The 20,366-nt window shown below is 44.5% G+C and overlaps 1 protein-coding gene across 1 annotated transcript in view; it reads left to right on the forward strand.

The window, feature by feature from the left end:
• The window catches only part of igsf9bb (immunoglobulin superfamily, member 9Bb), a 191,915-nt gene that overhangs the window by 145,208 nt on the left and 26,341 nt on the right, over positions 1-20,366 (forward strand). The window contains exons 13-17 of the mRNA XM_079508357.1: positions 265-440; positions 1,063-1,289; positions 4,761-4,845; positions 9,895-10,059; positions 12,678-12,723. Of these exons, the coding sequence (XP_079364483.1) occupies positions 265-440; positions 1,063-1,289; positions 4,761-4,845; positions 9,895-10,059; positions 12,678-12,723 (699 nt within the window). The remainder of the gene's footprint in view (positions 1-264; positions 441-1,062; positions 1,290-4,760; positions 4,846-9,894; positions 10,060-12,677; positions 12,724-20,366) is intronic.

A 20,366-nucleotide genomic window follows, 5' to 3' on the forward strand; every position in this document is an offset into this window, starting at 1 on the left:
TTCACCCCAAAGTCAAGGCCATCTTGTTATCAACAGTACAGTATGTGCATCATTTCCCTCCCTCTGCCATCTCTTTTTTTTGCCATCTCTCTCTCTCTCTCTCTCTCTCTCTCTCTCTCTCTCTCTCCCTCTCTCTCTCTCTCTCTCTCCTCTCTCTCTCTCTCTCTCTCTCTCTCTCTCTCTCTCTCTCTCTCTGCCCTCCACACGGCCCTGTCTTGTGCTCCTCCACCCATCTCTCTCTGGGTGCCGCTCGCTCCCCTGCAGGCTGAAGAGGGAGCGGTTAGGTCCACATGACTGGCTCTCGGTACCTGTGCCTGGAGGCCAAGGCTGGCTGGTGGTGCCCGGCCTGGAGCCAGAGACAGCGTACCAGTTCAGCGTACTGGCCCAGAACAAGCTTGGCACGGGCGCCTTCAGCGAGGTTGTCACTGTGAACACATTAGGTGGGTGGACTCGGCGGCGGCGCCGCTCGGGTAGAATGTGCTGATCCAACGGTTAAATGGCTTTGGCAGACGTGCAGCTATACAGAGGCCAGAGAGGTGGTTATTTTACAAAATGTTTGCTGTAGCTTGATATTAGAAAACAATACTTTTTCCCTTTGAACCATAGGCATGTTCTTCCCAGCTAAGCTATAGGGAACGACCTGACATCTTTGGAAATTACAGTATTGTTAACAGATTAACAAATGATACCTCCTGCCTTCCTATTACTGACATCATTTCCTCTCTCTTCTCTCTACAGTGCAAAACTAAAATAATAATAAGGTTATGACGGCACAATGTGGGTTAAATATCTTTTATTAAAGTTTCAGTGCATTTAACTGAACTCATATTGTGCATATAAAGAACATCACATTTTCCCAAGACATTGATATTCAATCTCTCTGTCAGATAGATAGATCCTGGACTGTTTCCTTGTTTTAAACATGGGTCAGGGAGTAACATGCAGCAAATGGTCTGCCTGTCCCGGGAATCAAACCAGGGACTCGCTGCCATAACCACTCGGCTATTGTGCAGCGCACTAACAAAATTTAACCCCAACTTCTATGTCTGTCTTGTTTTCTAGTATTTCCTATAAGTACCCCTGAACCATTGGTGCTGCTTACCCCACCACGGTGCCTCACAGCCAATCGCACGCAGCAGGGCGTCCTGCTTACCTGGATCCCACCTGCCAACCACACAGCACCGGTCCAGCATTATGTCATGGAGTTCCGCCTCGGGGAACGATGGGATGTATTGGACGACAGCATTCCTGCCGGGGACACGGAGTTGCTCGCTAGAGACCTTATTCAGGTAAAACAATCTGCCCATTGTTGCACTAGAGACCTTATTCAGGTCAAAGATCTGCCCATTGTTGCACTAGAGACCTTATTCAGGTAAAACAATCTGCCCATTGTTGCACTAGAGACCTTATTCAGTTAAAACAATCTGGCCATTGTTGCACTACTAGAGACATTATTCAGGTAAAACAATCTGCCCATTGTTGCACTAGAGACCTTATTCAGGTAAAGATCTGCCCATTGTTGCACTAGAGACCTTATTCAGGTAAAATATCTGCCCATTGTTGCACTAGAGACCTTATTCAGGTAAAACAATCTGCCCATTGTTGCACTAGAGACCTTATTCAGGTAAAACAATCTGCCCATTGTTGCACTAGAGACCTTATTCAGGTAAAGATCTGCCCATTGTTGCACTAGAGACCTTATTCAGGTAAAACAATCTGCCCATTGTTGCACTAGAGACCTTATTCAGGTAAAACAATCTGCCCATTGTTGCACTAGAGACCTTATTCAGGTAAAACAATCTGCCCATTGTTGCACTAGAGACCTTATTCAGGTAAAACAATCTGCCCATTGTTGCACTAGAGACCTTATTCAGGTAAAAGATCTGCCCATTGTTGCACTAGAGACCTTATTCAGTTAAAAGATCTGCCAATTGTTGCACTAGAGACCTTATTCAGGTAAAAGATCTGCCCATTGTTGCACTAGAGACCTTATTCAGGTAAAAGATCTGCCCATTGTTGCACTAGAGACCTTATTCAGGTAAAACAATCTGCCCATTGTTGCACTAGAGACCTTATTCAGGTAAAACAATCTGCCCATTGTTGCACTAGAGACCTTATTCAGGTAAAAGATCTGCCCATTGTTGCACTAGAGACCTTATTCAGGTAAAACAATCTGCCCATTGTTGCACTAGACCTTATTCAGGTAAAACAATCTGCCCATTGTTGCACTAGAGACCTTATTCAGGTAAAACAATCTGCCCATTGTTGCACTAGAGACCTTATTCAGGTAAAAGATCTGCCCATTGTTGCACTTGAGACCTTATTCAGGTAAAATATCTGCCCATTGTTGCACTAGAGACCTTATTCAGGTAAAACAATCTCCCCATTGTTGCACTAGAGACCTTATTCAGGTAAAGATCTGCCCATTGTTGCACTAGAGACATTATTCAGGTAAAGATCTGCCCATTGTTGCACTAGAGACCTTATTCAGGTAAAACAATCTGCCCATTGTTGCACTAGAGACCTTATTCAGGTAAAACAATCTGCCCATTGTTGCACTAGAGACCTTATTCAGGTAAAAGATCTGCCCATTGTTGCACTAGAGACCTTATTCAGGTAAAACAATCTGCCCATTGTTGCACTAGAGACCTTATTCAGGTAAAACAATCTGCCCATTGTTGCACTAGAGACCTTATTCAGGTAAAACAATCTGCCCATTGTTGCACTAGAGACCTTATTCAGGTAAAACAATCTGCCCATTGTTGCACTAGAGACCTTATTCAGGTAAAACAATCTGCCCATTGTTGCACTAGAGACCTTATTCAGGTAAAACAATCTGCCCATTGTTGCACTAGAGACCTAATTCAGGTAAAACAATCTGCCCATTGTTACACTAGAGACCTTATTCAGGTAAAACAATCTCCCCATTGTTGCACTAGACCTTATTCAGGTAAAACAATCTGCCCATTGTTGCACTAGAGACCTTATTCAGGTAAAACAATCTGCCCATTGTTGCACTAGAGACCTTATTCAGGTAAAAGATCTGCCCATTGTTGCACTATACTTTAGCAGTGGTTCTCAAACTTTTTAATTTCAGGGACAGATTGGCATGCATTAGGCCATAGACCCCCATAACTGTGGAACCAAATGGACAGATAATGGTCCATTTGGTTCCCAACACCCCTTGGGAGAACCATTGTTTTTCCTCATTGCTAATCATTGCTATATCCTGATCTGGAGAGGGAGGGAGACCCGCACACTTGCTGGTTCAAGAGCTTTTTATTTAATGTCCACAATAATGCAACGTGTCGGTCTTTCGACCTTCCTCAGGCATCACCGAAACGTTGCATTATTGCGGACATTAAATAAAAAGCTCTTGAACCAGCAAGTGGCAGTGTGTGGGTCTCCCTCCTTCTCCTATGTGTCTGCAGTCTGCTGCTTTGTCGCCGACGCACCTGCTTTGATTAGTAGTAAGTCGAGTGTGCGGAAGTCTCTCCTCAATAATAATATAATATCCTGATCTGAAAATGCATTTTCTGTTTAGAGCTGAAGAGACAGACGTCTAGGTCGGAGACTGTGTTATTGAACATCTATAGGAATGATTCTACTATGGGACGTTAAACTCAACACTTATTTGAACAAATATCACTTGCCTTACATCACCTTTAAAACATTTCACTATGAATCAGGCTTAACTGATAAACACTTCTTATAGGACCATTTCAGACACACAGTACAGTACAGTACAGTACAGTACAGTACAGTACAGTACAGTACAGTACAGTACAGTACAGTACAGTACAGTACAGTACAGTACAGTACAGTACAGTACAGAGTACTGTGAGGCCTCACGTGCCTGCCTAGTAGTTCGGCTGTTCTTAAGCCTGCACGGGTACGGACTATATAGTTTTAACAAATATAACTTGTCTTGCGCACCTTTTAAAAAGTCATCCAGGTTTTTAGTTTACTCTAAATAAGAATGGTAGTGGCTTTGAAACATGAAACAATGAAATTAAGTCTGAACAGAATAAGCTGTTGTCATGCGCGAGGGGTGGGCGTTTTAGTTTTTTTTGGTTATCTGATACAGTACACACTGTACTGTACTGTTAACATGAAGAGGCTTTTTTCAACATCTCACATCTGGCTCGTGTTGGTTAATTCTTCCTGGCATAACATGTTTGAGTTTTTTCACCACCACGTACTGCCCGTGTCATGCAAACGCTTTTATCTCCTCCTGCTCTTAACCAACACCCACACACTCTCTCTCTCTCTCTCTCTCTCTCTCTCTCTCTCTCTCTCTCTCTCTCTCTCTCTCTCTCTCTCTCTCAGTTTTACAGCATATTATTCTGCAATATTCATATCATATTCATATTAAAATCATATACATTCGACCTTCAAAATCATTCGAAAATTGTTCGAATACATGTGGTGTTTTAAAAGGAATATTCAAATATCATTTTTGGCCAATTCTGGCAGCACTATCGCAACGCGAGGCTAGTTCTCTCCAGTTCTGAAACTAAACTACATTCTGTGTTATGTTCATATCTCTTCATAATCAGTTACACAAATCAATGCTTTACCTGCGTATGCAAGTGGTTCTAAAAGTGTACAGTAGGTGTTCCAAGTGGACCATTTACCTGTCTGTACAAATGGAATCAAATGGATCCTTTCAGAGTTACGGGGGTCCTTGAAATGTAAAGGAGAGAACGAACCGCTGACCTATACAAATGTTAGTCTCTTTGCTCTTCGTCCTTCCCCAGGAGGCGTGGTACGAGTTCCGGGTCATGGCCGTCATGGAGGACATGATCAGTGAGCCTAGCAACACTGTAGGAGTGTCCAGTTCAGGTGAGACACTGTTACTATACTAAGCCCTGCATGTGCACTTTATTTATTTGTGAAACTGCATTGCTCGCTTAAAATAACTGGCTTTCAATTACAGTGACACAATGTGGTCAATCCGTTACAATTTGAGCTATAAAGGGCACATTGTGAAATTTAATATGTGTTACACACAGAATGCACACACGATTAGGGGCTTCCTAATTAATAAGGCCGCTGGGCGATGTTGATTAAATCAAATATTGCAATATTTTTTGATAGAATGTCTCAAAATCGATAGTGTGAGTGACGATAACCACATTTTGAGGCACAATCATTAGTAATTAGGATATGAGACATTGATTTCAGTCTAGAAGAGTGTAATAATAAGTTTTGCATGCATAGGGGTGAGGGGTGAGGGGCTGCGGGGGGGTGAGGGGCTTCCAATGTGTCTTTTGTTGTTTTGTTTTTCGACCCACGACTTTCAGAAGCTAGACTGTGCCTGGGTGGCCCAATGGATGCTACGCTTCTGCCTGATACTCCCATATATATACCTGTGTGTGTGTGTGTGTGTGTGTGTGTGTGTGTGTGTGTGTGTGTGTGTGTGTGTGTGTGTGTGTGTGTGTGTGTGTGTGTGTGTGTGTGTGTGTGTGTGTGTGTGTGTGTGTGTGTGTGTGTGTGTGTGTGTGTGTGTGTGTGTGTGTGTGTGTGTGTGTGTGTCATCAGTTCCCAAAGTGGGGTACCCCCAGGGGTAATGGGGGGAGTTCCAGGGGGTCCCCAGCTAAATGATAGTTAGTAACCAAATGGACCCTTATGTGTCTGTAACTCTGAGAGTGTACAAATGGAACCAGTTTCACGAGGAAAAAATAAATAAATAAATATATATATATATATATATATATATATATATACCCCAGATGACGTAGTCTCATATCTCTGTGCTGTGGAACCCCTTATAATAAACCAATGCTTCTTTCACTGTCCAACCATGTGGATGGTAGGAGAAGGAGATGCCCTCTGGTGGACAATCTATGCACTGCACTGTCTTGTCCTCAGGGGAGATGCAGACAGTGGACACACACACACACACACACACACACACACACACACACGCACACACACACACACACACACACACACACACACACACACACACACACACACACACACACACACACACAGGCTCATTGAGGAGAAACCTGGGGTTTTGAACTAGCAACCTATAGCAGCAGGCGCCCAGCCCGCCCGCCTGCCTCTCTAACCTCAGGCTATAGCTTAACCCATTTTTGGCGGGAACCCCTTTTGGTGTTAGCATTATGTTATGCTTTAGCTATTGAAAAATAGCAGATCTACAAGCTCATAGCGCGCCACTCGGTGGCGCGCTATGAGCTTGTAGATCTGCTATTTTTGAAAAATCGAAGAACGACTGACATAGAAACATAGCTTTATCAGAAAACTGTCCGGATTTAGAAGACATTTTTAGAATCTGATCTCAGGTCAAACTGGGTTAACAATCCTCTGCTGAAGTTGGGGCTGTAAACGGATTGCATACACAGCACCTTCAACTTTACATTCTGTCCACTCAGCACCATTTTCATTTTGGCTCGCAGTGTACGGAGCTACGGACGGATGCAGCCTTCATATACCATCTCCAAAAGTATGACATCATTGTTTTTTGCTCCATTCCCTTGGGATTCCTTTGGGGCCATGTTTTTTTTTTGTTACAAAAAAAAAAAAAAGAGCATCATCAAAGCCAACATTTTTAATGAAGTTATACATTTCTATTTAGAATCTTAAATTGAGACTCTGTGATGTCGCTGCTGTGCAGACAGAGGTCATTGAGTACATCGCCACTTGGTAAGAACACAATTTTCTAGAGCAGCAGCAGCACATTTTTCTCAGGAACTCTGAGTCGTCATTGGAAGTACTCTGCTGCCCTCTATTGGACAGACCGGGGAACCAAATTATGCAGTGCTCAGTGAGTGCTACTTGCCAATGTCCTGGTCTGTTGAGCCATGCCCAGGTGCCCTTGTAAATTATGATTGGGGGAAAGAGTAAAACAAACACCTTTTCAATGCTCATCGGTTCATGATTGCTGATGCCATTTATTCACCATAGTAGAATCAGTTTTATTTGTCACATCACATTACAAGTAAGGTGGGTGAAATACTTTGTTGTGCAGGCACTCATTGCAGTTACAGGTAAATGGTAAATGGTAAATGGTGCATTTATATAGCGCCTTTATCCAATACAGGGGATGGAGACAACAATTAGAGCTACACAGCTGCAGCCATATTTCGGCGCTGCCCTCAGCTTTCTTGCATCAGAGTAGCAAGACAAACTTCTGTACAATATTCCTAGCCTACACTATGAATGTAACCCGTTAATCCAGTGGCTTTCAATCCTTTTCATATCAAGGCCCTGCAGGGCCACGGCGGGCCCCACTGGCCCAATGGCTCATATCAAGGCCCTGGCCCACGGCCCCACTGGCCCAATGGCTAATTTGTCCCTGATCAAGGCCCGTTATGTATTCAGCATTTGAGCCACGGAACCACCATCTGATGAGATTTAGCCTCTCGTACCCAAAACTATATTTTGCTGAACTTGGATAAGATTTTGTTCACAAAAGGCAAACGTTTCTCAAAATAACAGTTCTTCTACATTCACTCATTGTGTAGACTTCTTGTAAATTAATTAAGTAATGCAGATTTTTTTAAACAATAATTTAACTCTTGAGAGCTGGGTCCATTTGGTTTCATTTTACGCTCTCAAGAGTTAAAGATCTATAAGGGTCCATTTGGTTACCAATACTCTGCATCATTTCGCTGGGGACCACCTGGGAACCGCCTCAAGGACCACTGGTGGTCCCCGCCCGGACCACTGGTTGAAATCCACTGCTTTAACCCATTTTGGGCGGGAACCCTTTTTGGTGTTTTAAGCATTTTGTTATGCTTTAGCTACTGAAAAATAGCAGATCTACAAGCTCATAGCGCGGCACTCGGTGCCGCGCTATGAGCTTGTAGATCTACAGACTAGTAGGTCTGCTATTTTTGAAAGATCGTGAAAATGTGCCTCAAATCTTTTGAGCACCACTGATACAGAAACATAAGGACATTTTTTTAATTTTCGACGTCAGGCCTAAATGAGTTAATCGTATCGTCATCAAGGTTGGTACAGTATGTCTAAGTCAAAGTCAAAGTCGTACGATTTGTCACACACGTTACCGCAGTGAAATTTGTTCTCCGCATTTGACCCATCTCTTGGAGCAGTGAGCTGCAGCCAAGGAGTGGTGAGCTGCAGCGTGCGCCGCGCTCGGGAATCATTTGATTAGTATAGTATAGTATAGTATAGTACCAATAGATAATAAATCTAAACCTAATTCAGATGTGTCTTTGTTGCTCAGTATACAGTATAGTTACGTTACTGACCACGAAAATGGCAAAATTATTACTTTTGATCTCAAGTGCCACATTTGAATTTCATCAGTGCAATAAAGCGCCTTCATAAAGGAGAAAAAAATAAGTAGGTAGAAGAAAAATGGTGATCACCAACTTTAATCTTGAATTTGTAAATCTGACCTCATGCTTCCTTCTATGCATGAGGAGTCCAAGCTGCTTCTTTTCACCTGACGACGGGGGAATTTCCCCGGCCGGATGTAGCGCGTGGATGGAACACATTATTCCGACCAGTTCCTTTCCATCAGGTGCCCGGCTAGCCAGGGGGAGGTAGTTTAGAGACCAGGATAATGATTACTGCATGTTTTTTGTGAGGGTACCTACCCTAGGGGACACGGGGAGAACATGTGATGGTATACCTACCCTAGGGGACACGGGGAGAACATGCAAACTCCACACAGAGAGGCCCTTTCGCCAACCCCGCCTCGGGTATGGGCACTGATGACGTGGAGGAGGGAACACGCCCCCAGCGCCCACAGACGTCCCCAGCAGGAATCGAACCCAGGACCTTCTAGCTGTGAGGCGACAGCACTACCGACTGTGCCACCGTGCCCCGCCACAGGACTTTTTGATGATTTGTTCGCAATCACTTCCCACGTTCCCATGCTCTGAAGTCACAGATAGAAATTGCACATTTCACTGAACAGGATAATAACGGAATGAGATGTCGGAAGATAAGGCCTTCATAAACTATATATCTGTAACCTCGCCTCACCAGGCTCTCCACCACCTCAGAGGAAAGCCTGGTCTCTGTTTCAAAAGTCTGTATGATCCTGTCAGGAGCGGATGATATCGTTATGTCATGTTGTAGTATTGTTTTGTAGTCGACAGGCAGGAACAACGGGGCGGCAAGTTCCTTTTCCCTCAAACAATAAAAGCTCTCGTAGCCTGTAGCTTTTATTGAGAAAAATCGGTTTGAGGGAAAAGGAAGTTGCCGCCCCGTTGTTCCTGCCTGTCGACTACAAAACAATACTACAACATGACGTAACGATATCATCCGCTCCCGACAGGATCAGATCATATACCTAAATGAAATGGTGCCCAGGCTAATATATCTGTATATCTCAGGTATGTTTGCTTGTGTAGCATCACACAGAGGATTGAACCCGGGCCTCCCACTCGCCAGACCAACTCGCAACATGTTGTGCCAATAGGGCTGAGCCCGATTGGCACAACATGTTGTGGGCTGGGTCTTGGCTGGGGGCTACACTTGTATAGCTTTAGCAGATAGATATTAACAAGTGATACAATGCTAGTTTGCTACCCTCTAATCTGGCCCAGAGTGGCCATCCACAATGCTCCTCAGAGAAGACACAGGCATGCTTTTGCTGGCTGGTGCTTTAATGTAGACGCTTTCCAGCTTCAAACGGCTATAGCGCTTGTTCTTGTTACTACATGATTTCTCTCTCTGATCCCCTCCCTGTTTCTCAGACTTCTTCCCTCCTCCAGAGATGGTAGAGGAAGGTGGGCTGGCGAGGCCAGTGGTGGCAGGCATTGATCTGATCCCCTCCCTCCCTGTTTCTCAGACTTCTTCCCCCCTCCAGAGATGGTGGAGGAAGGTGGGCTGGCGAGGCCAGTGGTGGCAGGCATTGATCTGATCCCCTCCCTCCCTGTTTCTCAGACTTCTTCCCCCCTCCAGAGATGGTGGAGGAAGGTGGGCTGGCGAGGCCAGTGGTGGCAGGCATCGTGGCCACGATCTGTTTCCTGGCTGCGGCCGTCCTCTTCAGCACACTGGCTGCCTGTTTTGTCAACAAGCAGCGCCGGAGAAAGCTTAAACGGAAGAGAGGTGAGCCCCGTCTGCCCCATCAGCCACGGACCCACATGTACACACACACACAAGCATATTACACCTGGGGTTCTCAACCCGTGGGTCGCGACCCCTCAGGGGTCCGCCAAATTATTTTGGGGGGTCCCCAAATTATTTGAAAAAAAAAGAAAAACATAAAAAACCCCTTTTTTATTATTATTTTTGCAACTGAATGGCTGTAAAGTGGAAATGATTATATCTGGGTTCAGTATTTATTTATGGTGTATTGTCTCTATTATTAAGGTTATTGTAGCAGTCAATTTATATTGGGGGTCGGGAGGGGGCGATGCGGGGGTCCCGAGACATTGCCAAAGCATTTCCGGGGGTCCCCGGCCAAAAACGTTGAGAACCCCTGTATTACACTATACTTGTGAATATGCAGATTTTAGGACGATTATTTTATGAATGTTATTTTGGGGGGAATCTTTTAACCCTAACCCTAAAGCCGGAAATAGCTGATCTACAAGCTCACAACGCGCCGAGCCATATCGCATTGTGACACCGGAATGCAAGTATAAATCAGGTATAACTCCATCCCTAACCCCTAAACCGAACCTCTAATGTCTAATCCTAACCCTGACCTGAATCCTTTCCTGATTGTAAACTACTGTATAACTTGAAACAACCCTTTTCTCTTTTGAGGAACAGGAACAATGTCCTCACAATAGGTCTCATTCACATCACAAAGCTCTTCAAACGATTTCTACTACTGTATATTAGTGTCGATTTTTTTTACAAGTTAGAGTTTTATTAGGATCCCCATTAGCTGGTGCATAAGTAGCCTTGCCGAGCCATGAGGCCCATAGGGCAGGAGCCTATCTCCTGTTTCTGTAGTCATGAGGCCCATAGGGCAGGAGCCTATCTCCTGTTTCTGTAGCGTGAGGCAGCTTGATGTACAAGTACACCCCATGGACATGACGCTAGTATGTCGCAGGGACTTACCCCCAATCCAACCCTTGATGCTGAGTGTCAAGCAGGGAGGCATTGGGTCCCAGTCTTTGGTATGACCCGGCTGGGGATTGAACCCCGACCTCCCAGTCTCAGGGCGGACACTCTAACCACAAGGCCACTGAGCTGGTGCATAGCAGCAGCTAATCTTCCTGGGGTCCACACAGAACATAAAAACATGACATTCGACATGAATGACATTACAGGACAATGATATATAAATAAAATAAAAAATATTTGATCAACAATTTCCTCATCCACCAAGTTCTGATTCCCCATTTTCTTGGAAGAGAAACAGAACAGTAAACTGCCACCGTGTGCCCATAGATGGTAGTTAGTTTGCACCAGCTGGAATTGGGCAGATTACAACTCATTCACTTCCTTTTTCCCCGGCTCGCAGACCCTCCGTTGTAAGAAACGGCTCATGTTAGCATTAGCACACAATGTTTATCTTTTGCCAGAAACATTAATATTTCAATCGCAACGCGATGAAAAAAATCACTAATCGGATCCGAACCTCTGATGGATGATCAACACCACGGACAGCGCTCGTAGTTAGAACACAGCGAGGGTATATATCCTATTTTAAATGGGACTCTATGGGATGCGCTCGCATGTTTCCTGGGGATGGGAGTATGGCAACTTTCTCAATTACTTATACAGTGATTATTGTATAATAAGGGGCGGCGGTGGCTCAGGGGTAGAGTGGCTGGATGGTAACCGCAAGGTCGCCAGCTCGAACCCTGTGGGCTCCCCCAGAGTTGGTGTCGAAGTGTCAGTGAGCAAGACACTGAACCCCTAGCCTGAGCTAACACTAGACCTTTCTGGCCTAGATGGGAGGGCCGCAGCTCAGATTTACGCACACCCTGATTGGTTCACCGATCTGTCCGTCAGCCCCGGTCTCTCCTCCCCCCCAGTGCAGCACTGTTATTGTGTCGACCAGAAGCAGAAACCACTGGTTGCTGGAGTATACCATTCTAACGGACTGTCAAAGTCGGCACACGTTGTTTTTTTTCTTAGACGGTGTGGTGGGTTCTTCAGCCATTCTCCTCATTTTCCTCGCATAGCCTCGTTTGAAGTTCCACTGGTAATGATTTCCTCACGGTGTTATTTTGAGGGGTGCACACCGCTCAGAGCCCTGACGTCACATCATTTGAAGCGACGCCTACACGGAAGGGTTGACTCCCACGTTTAGGCCAGTGCAGCCCATGCGTAAATCCGGGCTTTCATTTTTCGACGAAATGAAAGCCTGGGTATCGAGGCTACTGAACCCCTAATTGCTCCTGATGTGTTGGTTGGTGCCCTGCATGAATGTGTGTGTGAATGGGTGAATGTAATGCACAATCTATGTAAAGCGCTATATAAATGCACCATTTACCATTTTATCGTTGAATAAACCCTCCACTTACCTTTCTTTACTTCGCAGTCTTAAAGCAACTGAAAGGCTGAAAACTGACCACTATAGGCTACTTCTTAAAAACATTTATTCATATTGAATGTTACATTAACTTGTTATTATTTATAATAACACTGAAAGATACAGTCAGGCAACCACAGTACTGTACATGATAGTCATATTGCACTATTGCAAGAAGAACTATTACCTTTTTAAGATAACAGTATATTTTCAATTTTTTCCTGTCTTCTAGACCCGCCACTTTCCATCACCCACTGCAGGAAAAGCATGGAAACTCCGTAAGTAACACCAACATGACTTCTTCCTTCCATCCAGCAGCTTAGCAAGCCTAGCAAAGCCCTCTTCAGGCTGCAATCCATAACCGTTTTAGTGAATAAAACATTATTTTAACCAATCTGTAAGATATAGTATGTTAATACAATATAACTAACACAAACTGTGGTGGATGGAGTTGGTCTCCCTGCTCGTCTATCGAGAAAGGTAGATCCTGTGATCAGGTATGACCACTGCTTGTTGACGAATTACATGGAGCTCAAAGCGTAATATCTCTCCTGGCTTTCTGTCTTAGCCCAGCAATAGAAATCTGGGATCTCATGCAGGAGACCTATGTTCAAATCATTGGTAGAATACAATTCATTCGGATTTCAGATTTAAGCCTAATTAACACGCGACACCATCATGCGATAAGAGTTTACTGTAAACTAAGCCTAATGCTGAACCAGATCAGCGCCCTGGGACTGGGAGGTCGGGGTTCAATCCCCAGCCGGGTCATACCAAAGAAGACTCTAAAAATGGGACCCAGTGCCTCCCTGCTTGGCACTAAGCATCAAGGGTTGGATTGGGGGTAAGTCCCTGCGACATACTAGCGTCATGTCCAGGGGGTGTACTTGTACATCAAGCTGCCTCACGCTACAGAAACAGGAGATAGGCTCCTGGACTTTCAAAGGAGCCTAGGAGGCTCCTGGATTTTCAAATCTTAACCAATTACAAAAATGTGGGAGATCACAAACATACTGGCAGATCTAACCACGACTAAGTACTGTAATTACGCGCAGTCACCCTTTTTTAACTTTAACTAAATTTAAGCTGTTTATTCGCGTTTTTGTAAACGTGTTTTTGTAAACCACAGACGTTCTATCGTCGCCATGGTTACAGCTGTCGCAACGGTTATAGCCCCCCAAGCTATGGGATGATCATCTGCAGCTGCACACTGGCGTACTGTGTATGTATGTGTTTACTGCTCGGATCGTGTGTGTTATCACCAAACAGCATTAGCATTAGCATGTTCTGCTACACTGGAGCAATCAGACCTGTGTTATCACCAAACAGCGTTAGCATTAGCATGTTCTGCTACACTGGAGCAATCAGACCTGCATCTGCACCTGCACCCTACGACACCACGTGTGTTCGCGACAATTTACAATTTACAATTTAGGCATTTAGCAGACGCTCTTAATCCAGAGCGACTTACATTAAGCAAGAACAAAAAGCATGGGAATACATCACATATATAAACAGCATTTATCAAGTAGCATGCGTAAGCTAAGAACGTAACTAGAACATATCTATATATAATGACACTATACATATAAGCTATACATATATATTATACTATGCTGTACGGTTATTGTGCTGTCTACATGACATGCTATAAGTCTGTTTCAAATGCTATCTAAGTCTAAAAAAGTGCTGTCTAAGGGGGTAGGGTAAGTGCTATGGGCCATGGTGGAGTCTGAATAGGTGGGTTTTCAAACTACGGCGGAAGATCGGGAGTGATACTGCAGTTCTGATTGCAACGGGAAGTGCGTTCCACAGTTTTGGGGCCACAACGGGTTGCGTGGAACTGTGTTGGAACTGTTGTTTATGAGCGGCTGTGTGTCTTCACGAAGGGACTCGCGCATGCATGCGTGTGTGTGTGTGTGTTCATGTGTTGGAACTCTTGCAGGTACCAAGTACATAGTTACCTTCAATCCCTGACTGTTCACAGCACATATAACCCTCACTCTGCACAGACTGTACATTGGGTGCTCATCAGTGTTGTTTTTGGCAGCAGATTTTGATTTTAGTTTTAGTCATTAGTCTCTTGAATAGTTTTCACTTAGTTTAGTCACATTTTAGTCACCTGGAATGTTTTAGTGTTAGTCTAGTTTTAGTCGACTAAATATCATAAGATTTTAGTCGACTAAATCTACAGTTGATTTAGTCGAACAAAATGTATTTTGGCGGCCCTTAATGCGGTCGTAATGACTGTTTTTTGTCGACGAACTTTTTTCGTCTTAGTTTTAGTCGACGAAAAAGACACTGGTGCTCATCTCATATGGACGGGTATGGACTAGTCACTACTAGTGTCTATAATGAAAACAAATATAACGCCGCACCACACGCAAACTTAGGCCTACTGTAAGTTCGGAATCCGTCATATAGTTTCATTTTAAAACTAGGATTGCTTTGTTGTTGTTAGTTTATTTTTAATTATGAACTTGACATGACAGAGGAAGCAAGGGATTGATCTTCACGTGAGTGACGTGACAATATAAAAGACAGACTTCACACAAGATCAGCTGGTATGTTTCAACAGAGGTACTTTGAATCCCAGTGAAATAAAGATGGATAAAAGGAAATAACCTGACTTGATGCATTATCTTCATATTTACTCATTTCAGTTCTGACGCGGTGAATATTAAGTATTTGACGCTTCCCAATCAGATCACTCTTATTGGCTTGATGTTTGATATTTTTACAATTTAGTCTGTGATATCATGATCATGTTTGTGAACCCCTCACACTGCAGGGTAATTTGGGCAGATAATCTGACCAGCCTCAATAAATCGGGAAGGACTCTGAGATTGTCGGGAGCGGCGAATCAGACCCAAAATCGGCCCAATTACACTCTGGTGTGGGGCAAGTATTATTGTGTCTTTACGTGATCATAATATGAAATGATCATATACCTCAGTGGCCTTGTGCTTGGAGTGTCGTCCTGAGATTGGGAGGTCATCAGGGAGGGTTCAATCCCTGGCCGGGTCATACCATAGCATCAAGGGGTAAGTCCCTGGGACGTGTAGCGTCGTGTCCAGGAGGTGTACTTGTACATAAAGCTGGGGTAAGACCCTGGGACGTGTAGCGTCGTGTCCAGGAGGTGTACTTGTACATAAAGCTGGGGTAAGACCCTGGGACGTATAGCGTCGTGTCCAGGAGGTGTACTTGTACATCAAGCTGGGGTAAGACCCTGGGACGTACAGCGTCATGTCCAGGAGGTGTACTTGTACATAAAGCTGGGGTAAGACCCTGGGACGTATAGTGTCGTGTCCAGGAGGTGTACTTGTACATCAAGCTGGGGTAAGACCCTAGTGGGACGTATAGCGTCATGTCCAGGAGGTGTACTTGTACATCAAGCTGGGGTAAGTCCCTAGTGGGACGTGTAGTGTCGTGTCCAGGAGGTGTACTTGTACATCAAGCTGGAGTAAGTCCCTAGTGGGACGTATAGTGTCGTGTCCAGGAGGTGTACTTGTACATCAAGCTGGGGTAAGACCCTAGTGGGACGTGTAGTGTCGTGTCCAGGAGGTGTACTTGTACATCAAGCTGGGGTAAGTCCCTAGTGGGACGTATAGTGTCGTGTCCAGGAGGTGTGCTTGTACATCAAGCTGGGGTAAGTCCCTAGTGGGACGTATAGCGTCATGTCCAGGAGGGGTACTTGTACATCAAGCTGCCCCACACTAGAGAAACGGGCGATAGGCTCCTGCCCTATAACATACAGTTCCAAAACGTGAATCTGTCTGTTTGTTAGAGAGCCACCATATACTGTAAGGACAATTTGAAAGCTTTTGGTGCAGAGGCTCTTCCTGCCTGGGCTCAGAGCCGGACTTACCGTTGGGCTAGGGTGGGCTGAAGCCCGGGGGCCCCCGACTAGGGGGGCCCAAAAAAGAATATATATATATATATATATATATATTTTTTTTTAATTATAAAATTGTAAAGTGAAATCCAATTCAAGTGAAATGTGTGTATTGTTATTGTATTTAGTTGTATTATGGTTAAACCATTGAGAGCTTCTGCCTACCTGCCTCTCTTTTTAGGGGCCTGGGTACCCCAAAATGAAAACAAAATAGCCGCGCCCTCAAATTTTCTCCAGCCCGGGGGCCCTCAGCAAGGTAAATCCGGCTCTGCCTGGGCTGACTGGGAGTTTCCACACCTATCGGTCCAGCGATGCCCGAAATGAACTGTTTGGAGACAGACGGACAGACAGACTGGTACTGTACTGTACTGTAACCCCTGTACTGTAACCCCGCCTAATTAGAAAGGCCACTCAGTAGAACCACTCAAATCTCCGTCCAAGGCACTCTCCAAGAAGCTGTGTGTGTGTTATATAATCCGCCTACTTCTCGGCTAGTTAATTTTTAATCCAAAAGTTATTTTATGCATTCAGTAATTTGCATCAATCATTCTTGCCAGATCATTAATCCCTCTGGAAGTAAAAGCAATATGGATATGCAGTGATGAAACTACTATACAGTTTGCACTGCATGCTGATTAATAGACGAAATGAGAGTGCAGAACTTTGAACCGTCCACGTACACACACACACACACACACACACACACACACACACACACACACACACACACACACAGTCTCACACACACACACACACACACACACACACACACACACACACACACACACACACACACGCAAGCACGCACGCACGCACGCACACACACACACACACACAGTCATACACAGACACACACACACACACACACACACACACACACACACACACACACACACACACACACACACACACACACACACACACACACACACAATGGAACTTAAACCTTTTTGGTATAAAATGTTTACATGTTTACACACCCAGACCAATGCTAGTATCCACAGAACAAGGCCCTGTTTGTTTTCTTATTGTCTTTGTTTGCCTCAGCGGTGCACTCCATATTCACAGACTGGAGCCAACTAGCCTGGAAACCAGACCAATCTGCCAGTGCAAAAAAAAAAAGCCCTCTGCAGATTAGTCCGGCTCTGGCCCCGCTCAGCTGTGATTGGATTTCGCTGCCCCCGAAGTTGTGGGGCACCAATCAGGGCCCAGTATGTAAATATGGGGCAGATTTATCACCACTGGCTCTTTTTCTTAATCCGCCCCTTTAAAATGCAGATTCCAAACTAATACATATGCAGTGGAATGAGTCTGGCCATGCTAGGCTAGGAGCCAACAGGTGGGACTGTAATACCATCTCAACATAACCTACAGCATGGGTTCCCAAAGTGGGGTCCGGGGACCCCTGGGGGTACTTGAGGGAGTTCCAGGGGGTACCTAGCTCAATTAGAGATAGTCAGGAACCAAATGGACCCTTATGGGGTTGTAACTCAGAGAGTGTACAAATGGAACCAAATGGACCCTAACGGGTCCATTTGGTTCCATTTGTACACTCTCAGAGTTAAATTAACAGTGGTTTTACAATATAAATGGGGGTACCAGAGAAAGAAATGCCATTAAATGGGGGGTCCGTAGCATAATGCGTGTGAAACTGGGGGTCCATGAAATTAATAGGTTTCGGAATCACTGCTAGAGTAAAAAATCCCTTATCGGGGTCACTGGCATAATGTTTTCAAATGGGTGGTCCGTGGCCTAATAAATGTTGATTTGGGGGTCCTTGACACGAAAAGGTTTGGGAACCACTGACCTACAGTATACAGTATTTGAAGAGGAAACACTTGAAACGTGAGACGGTCTGTAGTACAAATCAAACACTTGTGCAGAAGATACTGTAATGGGCGGAAGCAGCAGCCATTGTTCATTTTAGCATTTTTAACAGATTTAACAGAGAATTGTCTTCAAATGCCTGGCGACGTTTTAACATTCTACAACATGTGCTACAGTAGCAACACCAGAAACAACATGCAAGACCATAAATGGAGCAATCTGGATGCCATGGTGCCCTGACTAAAGCAACAAAATAAGTTACTAAATAAATGGTTTACATTTTCTAACTAAGTTTCTACTCCTTATCCTCGACTGTGTCACACACCATTCTTTGATAATCATTTGACAGTCTTTTTTTGAGGGGTGCTAACCCCTCCTATGCACAGCTTTGTGTGCGCGCGTGCGTGCGTGCGTGCGTGCGTGCGTGCGTGCGTGCGTGCGTGCGTGCGTGCGTGCGTGCGTGCGAGAGCTCGGAATGGGCCCGGAATGAACAGTTTTGTGTGTATGAGCATGGAATGCAGTGCTCAGCTGATAGGCTGAGCATGGAATGCAGTGCTCAGCTGATTGGCTGAGCACGGAATGCAGTGCTCAGCTGATTGGCTGAGCACGGAATGTGATGTATGCTGATGTATAGTGATAAGAGCGCCCCTCACTTCACGTGAGTGCGATTTTTTTAAATGTTTTTAATTTCTACCTAAGCAACCAATGGTTGCAAAGAGGGGTGGGACCACATGCAGGACTTGACAAAGGTCAATTGCCACAGGCGAGCTTACGTGGTGGCAGTGTGTGGTGTCCATTCACACAACGTGATAGAGAACACAACGTTGTGGGTGACTTTCTGGGATGGTCCTGCAGAAAACAAACAGATGGACCCTTGAGATTCATGTGACATTTTGGCTTGAATAGAAAGGATAGCTGATGAAACAAGATGTAACTGGATTTCTGATGCAAAATGTAGATCTGATTGACTAGATAGATAGACTAGAATATTTGAATGACCAAGTCTTGTTAAAGGCCTTGATACAACCTTCAGAGTGTTGCTGGAATTGTGTTTACTGTGTCTTGTACCTATACATGGTGAATCACAGATAGATTCGCTGTACCGTATCAAAATAAAGTGTCTCAAGGTGCAGTGGCCACATCGGTACCCGTGTCCGTTTCTCTCCTTCCTTTTATCTCCTTATTCTTCATGCTCGATAGCCCCCCCCCCTCCTTTCTTAATCTTACAGCTGTTTTCACTAACATTTCATCCTTTGTCTTTTCTTCGTCATATTTATGTCTTTCACAACTTTCGTATTGTCATGCATTTCTCACTTTTTCTCTCTTGCATTTTTACTTTAGTTGTAGACGTTGCAGCGATGCTACTTCATTGTACTTTAGTTGTAGACGGTGCAGCGATGCTACTTCATTGTACTTTAGTTGTAGACGTTGCAGCGATGCTACTTCATTGTACTGTAGTTGTAGACGTTGCAGCGATGCTACTTCATTGTACTTTAGTTGTAGACGTTGCAGCGATGCTACTTCATTGTACTGTAGTTGTAGACGTTGCAGCGATGCTACTTCATTGTACTGTAGTTGTAGACGTTGCTACTTCATTGTACTTTAGTTGTAGACGTTGCTACTTCATTGTACTTTAGTTGTAGACGTTGCAGAGATGCTACTTCATTGTACTGTAGTTGTAGACGTTGCAGCGATGCTACTTCATTGTACTGTAGTTGTAGACGTTGCAGCGATGCTACTTCATTGTACTTTAGTTGTAGACGGTGCAGCGATGCTACTTCATTGTACTTTAGTTATAGACGTTGCAGCGATGCTACTTCATTGTACTTTAGTTGTAGACGTTGCAGCGATGCTACTTCATTGTACTGTAGTTGTAGATGTTGCAGCGATGCTACTTCATTGTACTTTAGTTATAGACGTTGCAGCGATGCTACTTCATTGTACTTTAGTTATAGACGTTGCAGCGATGCTACTTCATTGTACTTTAGTTGTAGACGTTGCAGCGATGCTACTTCATTGTACTTTAGTTGTAGACGTTGCAGCGATGCTACTTCATTGTACTTTAGTTATAGACGTTGCAGCGATGCTACTTCATTGTACTTTAGTTGTAGACGTTGCAGCGATGCTACTTCATTGTACTGTAGTTGTAGACGTTGCAGCGATGCTACTTCATTGTACTGTAGTTGTAGATGTTGCAGC

This window comes from Electrona antarctica, assembly GCF_951216825.1.
Source record: "Electrona antarctica genome assembly, chromosome: 8".
Lineage (NCBI taxonomy): Eukaryota > Metazoa > Chordata > Actinopteri > Myctophiformes > Myctophidae > Electrona > Electrona antarctica.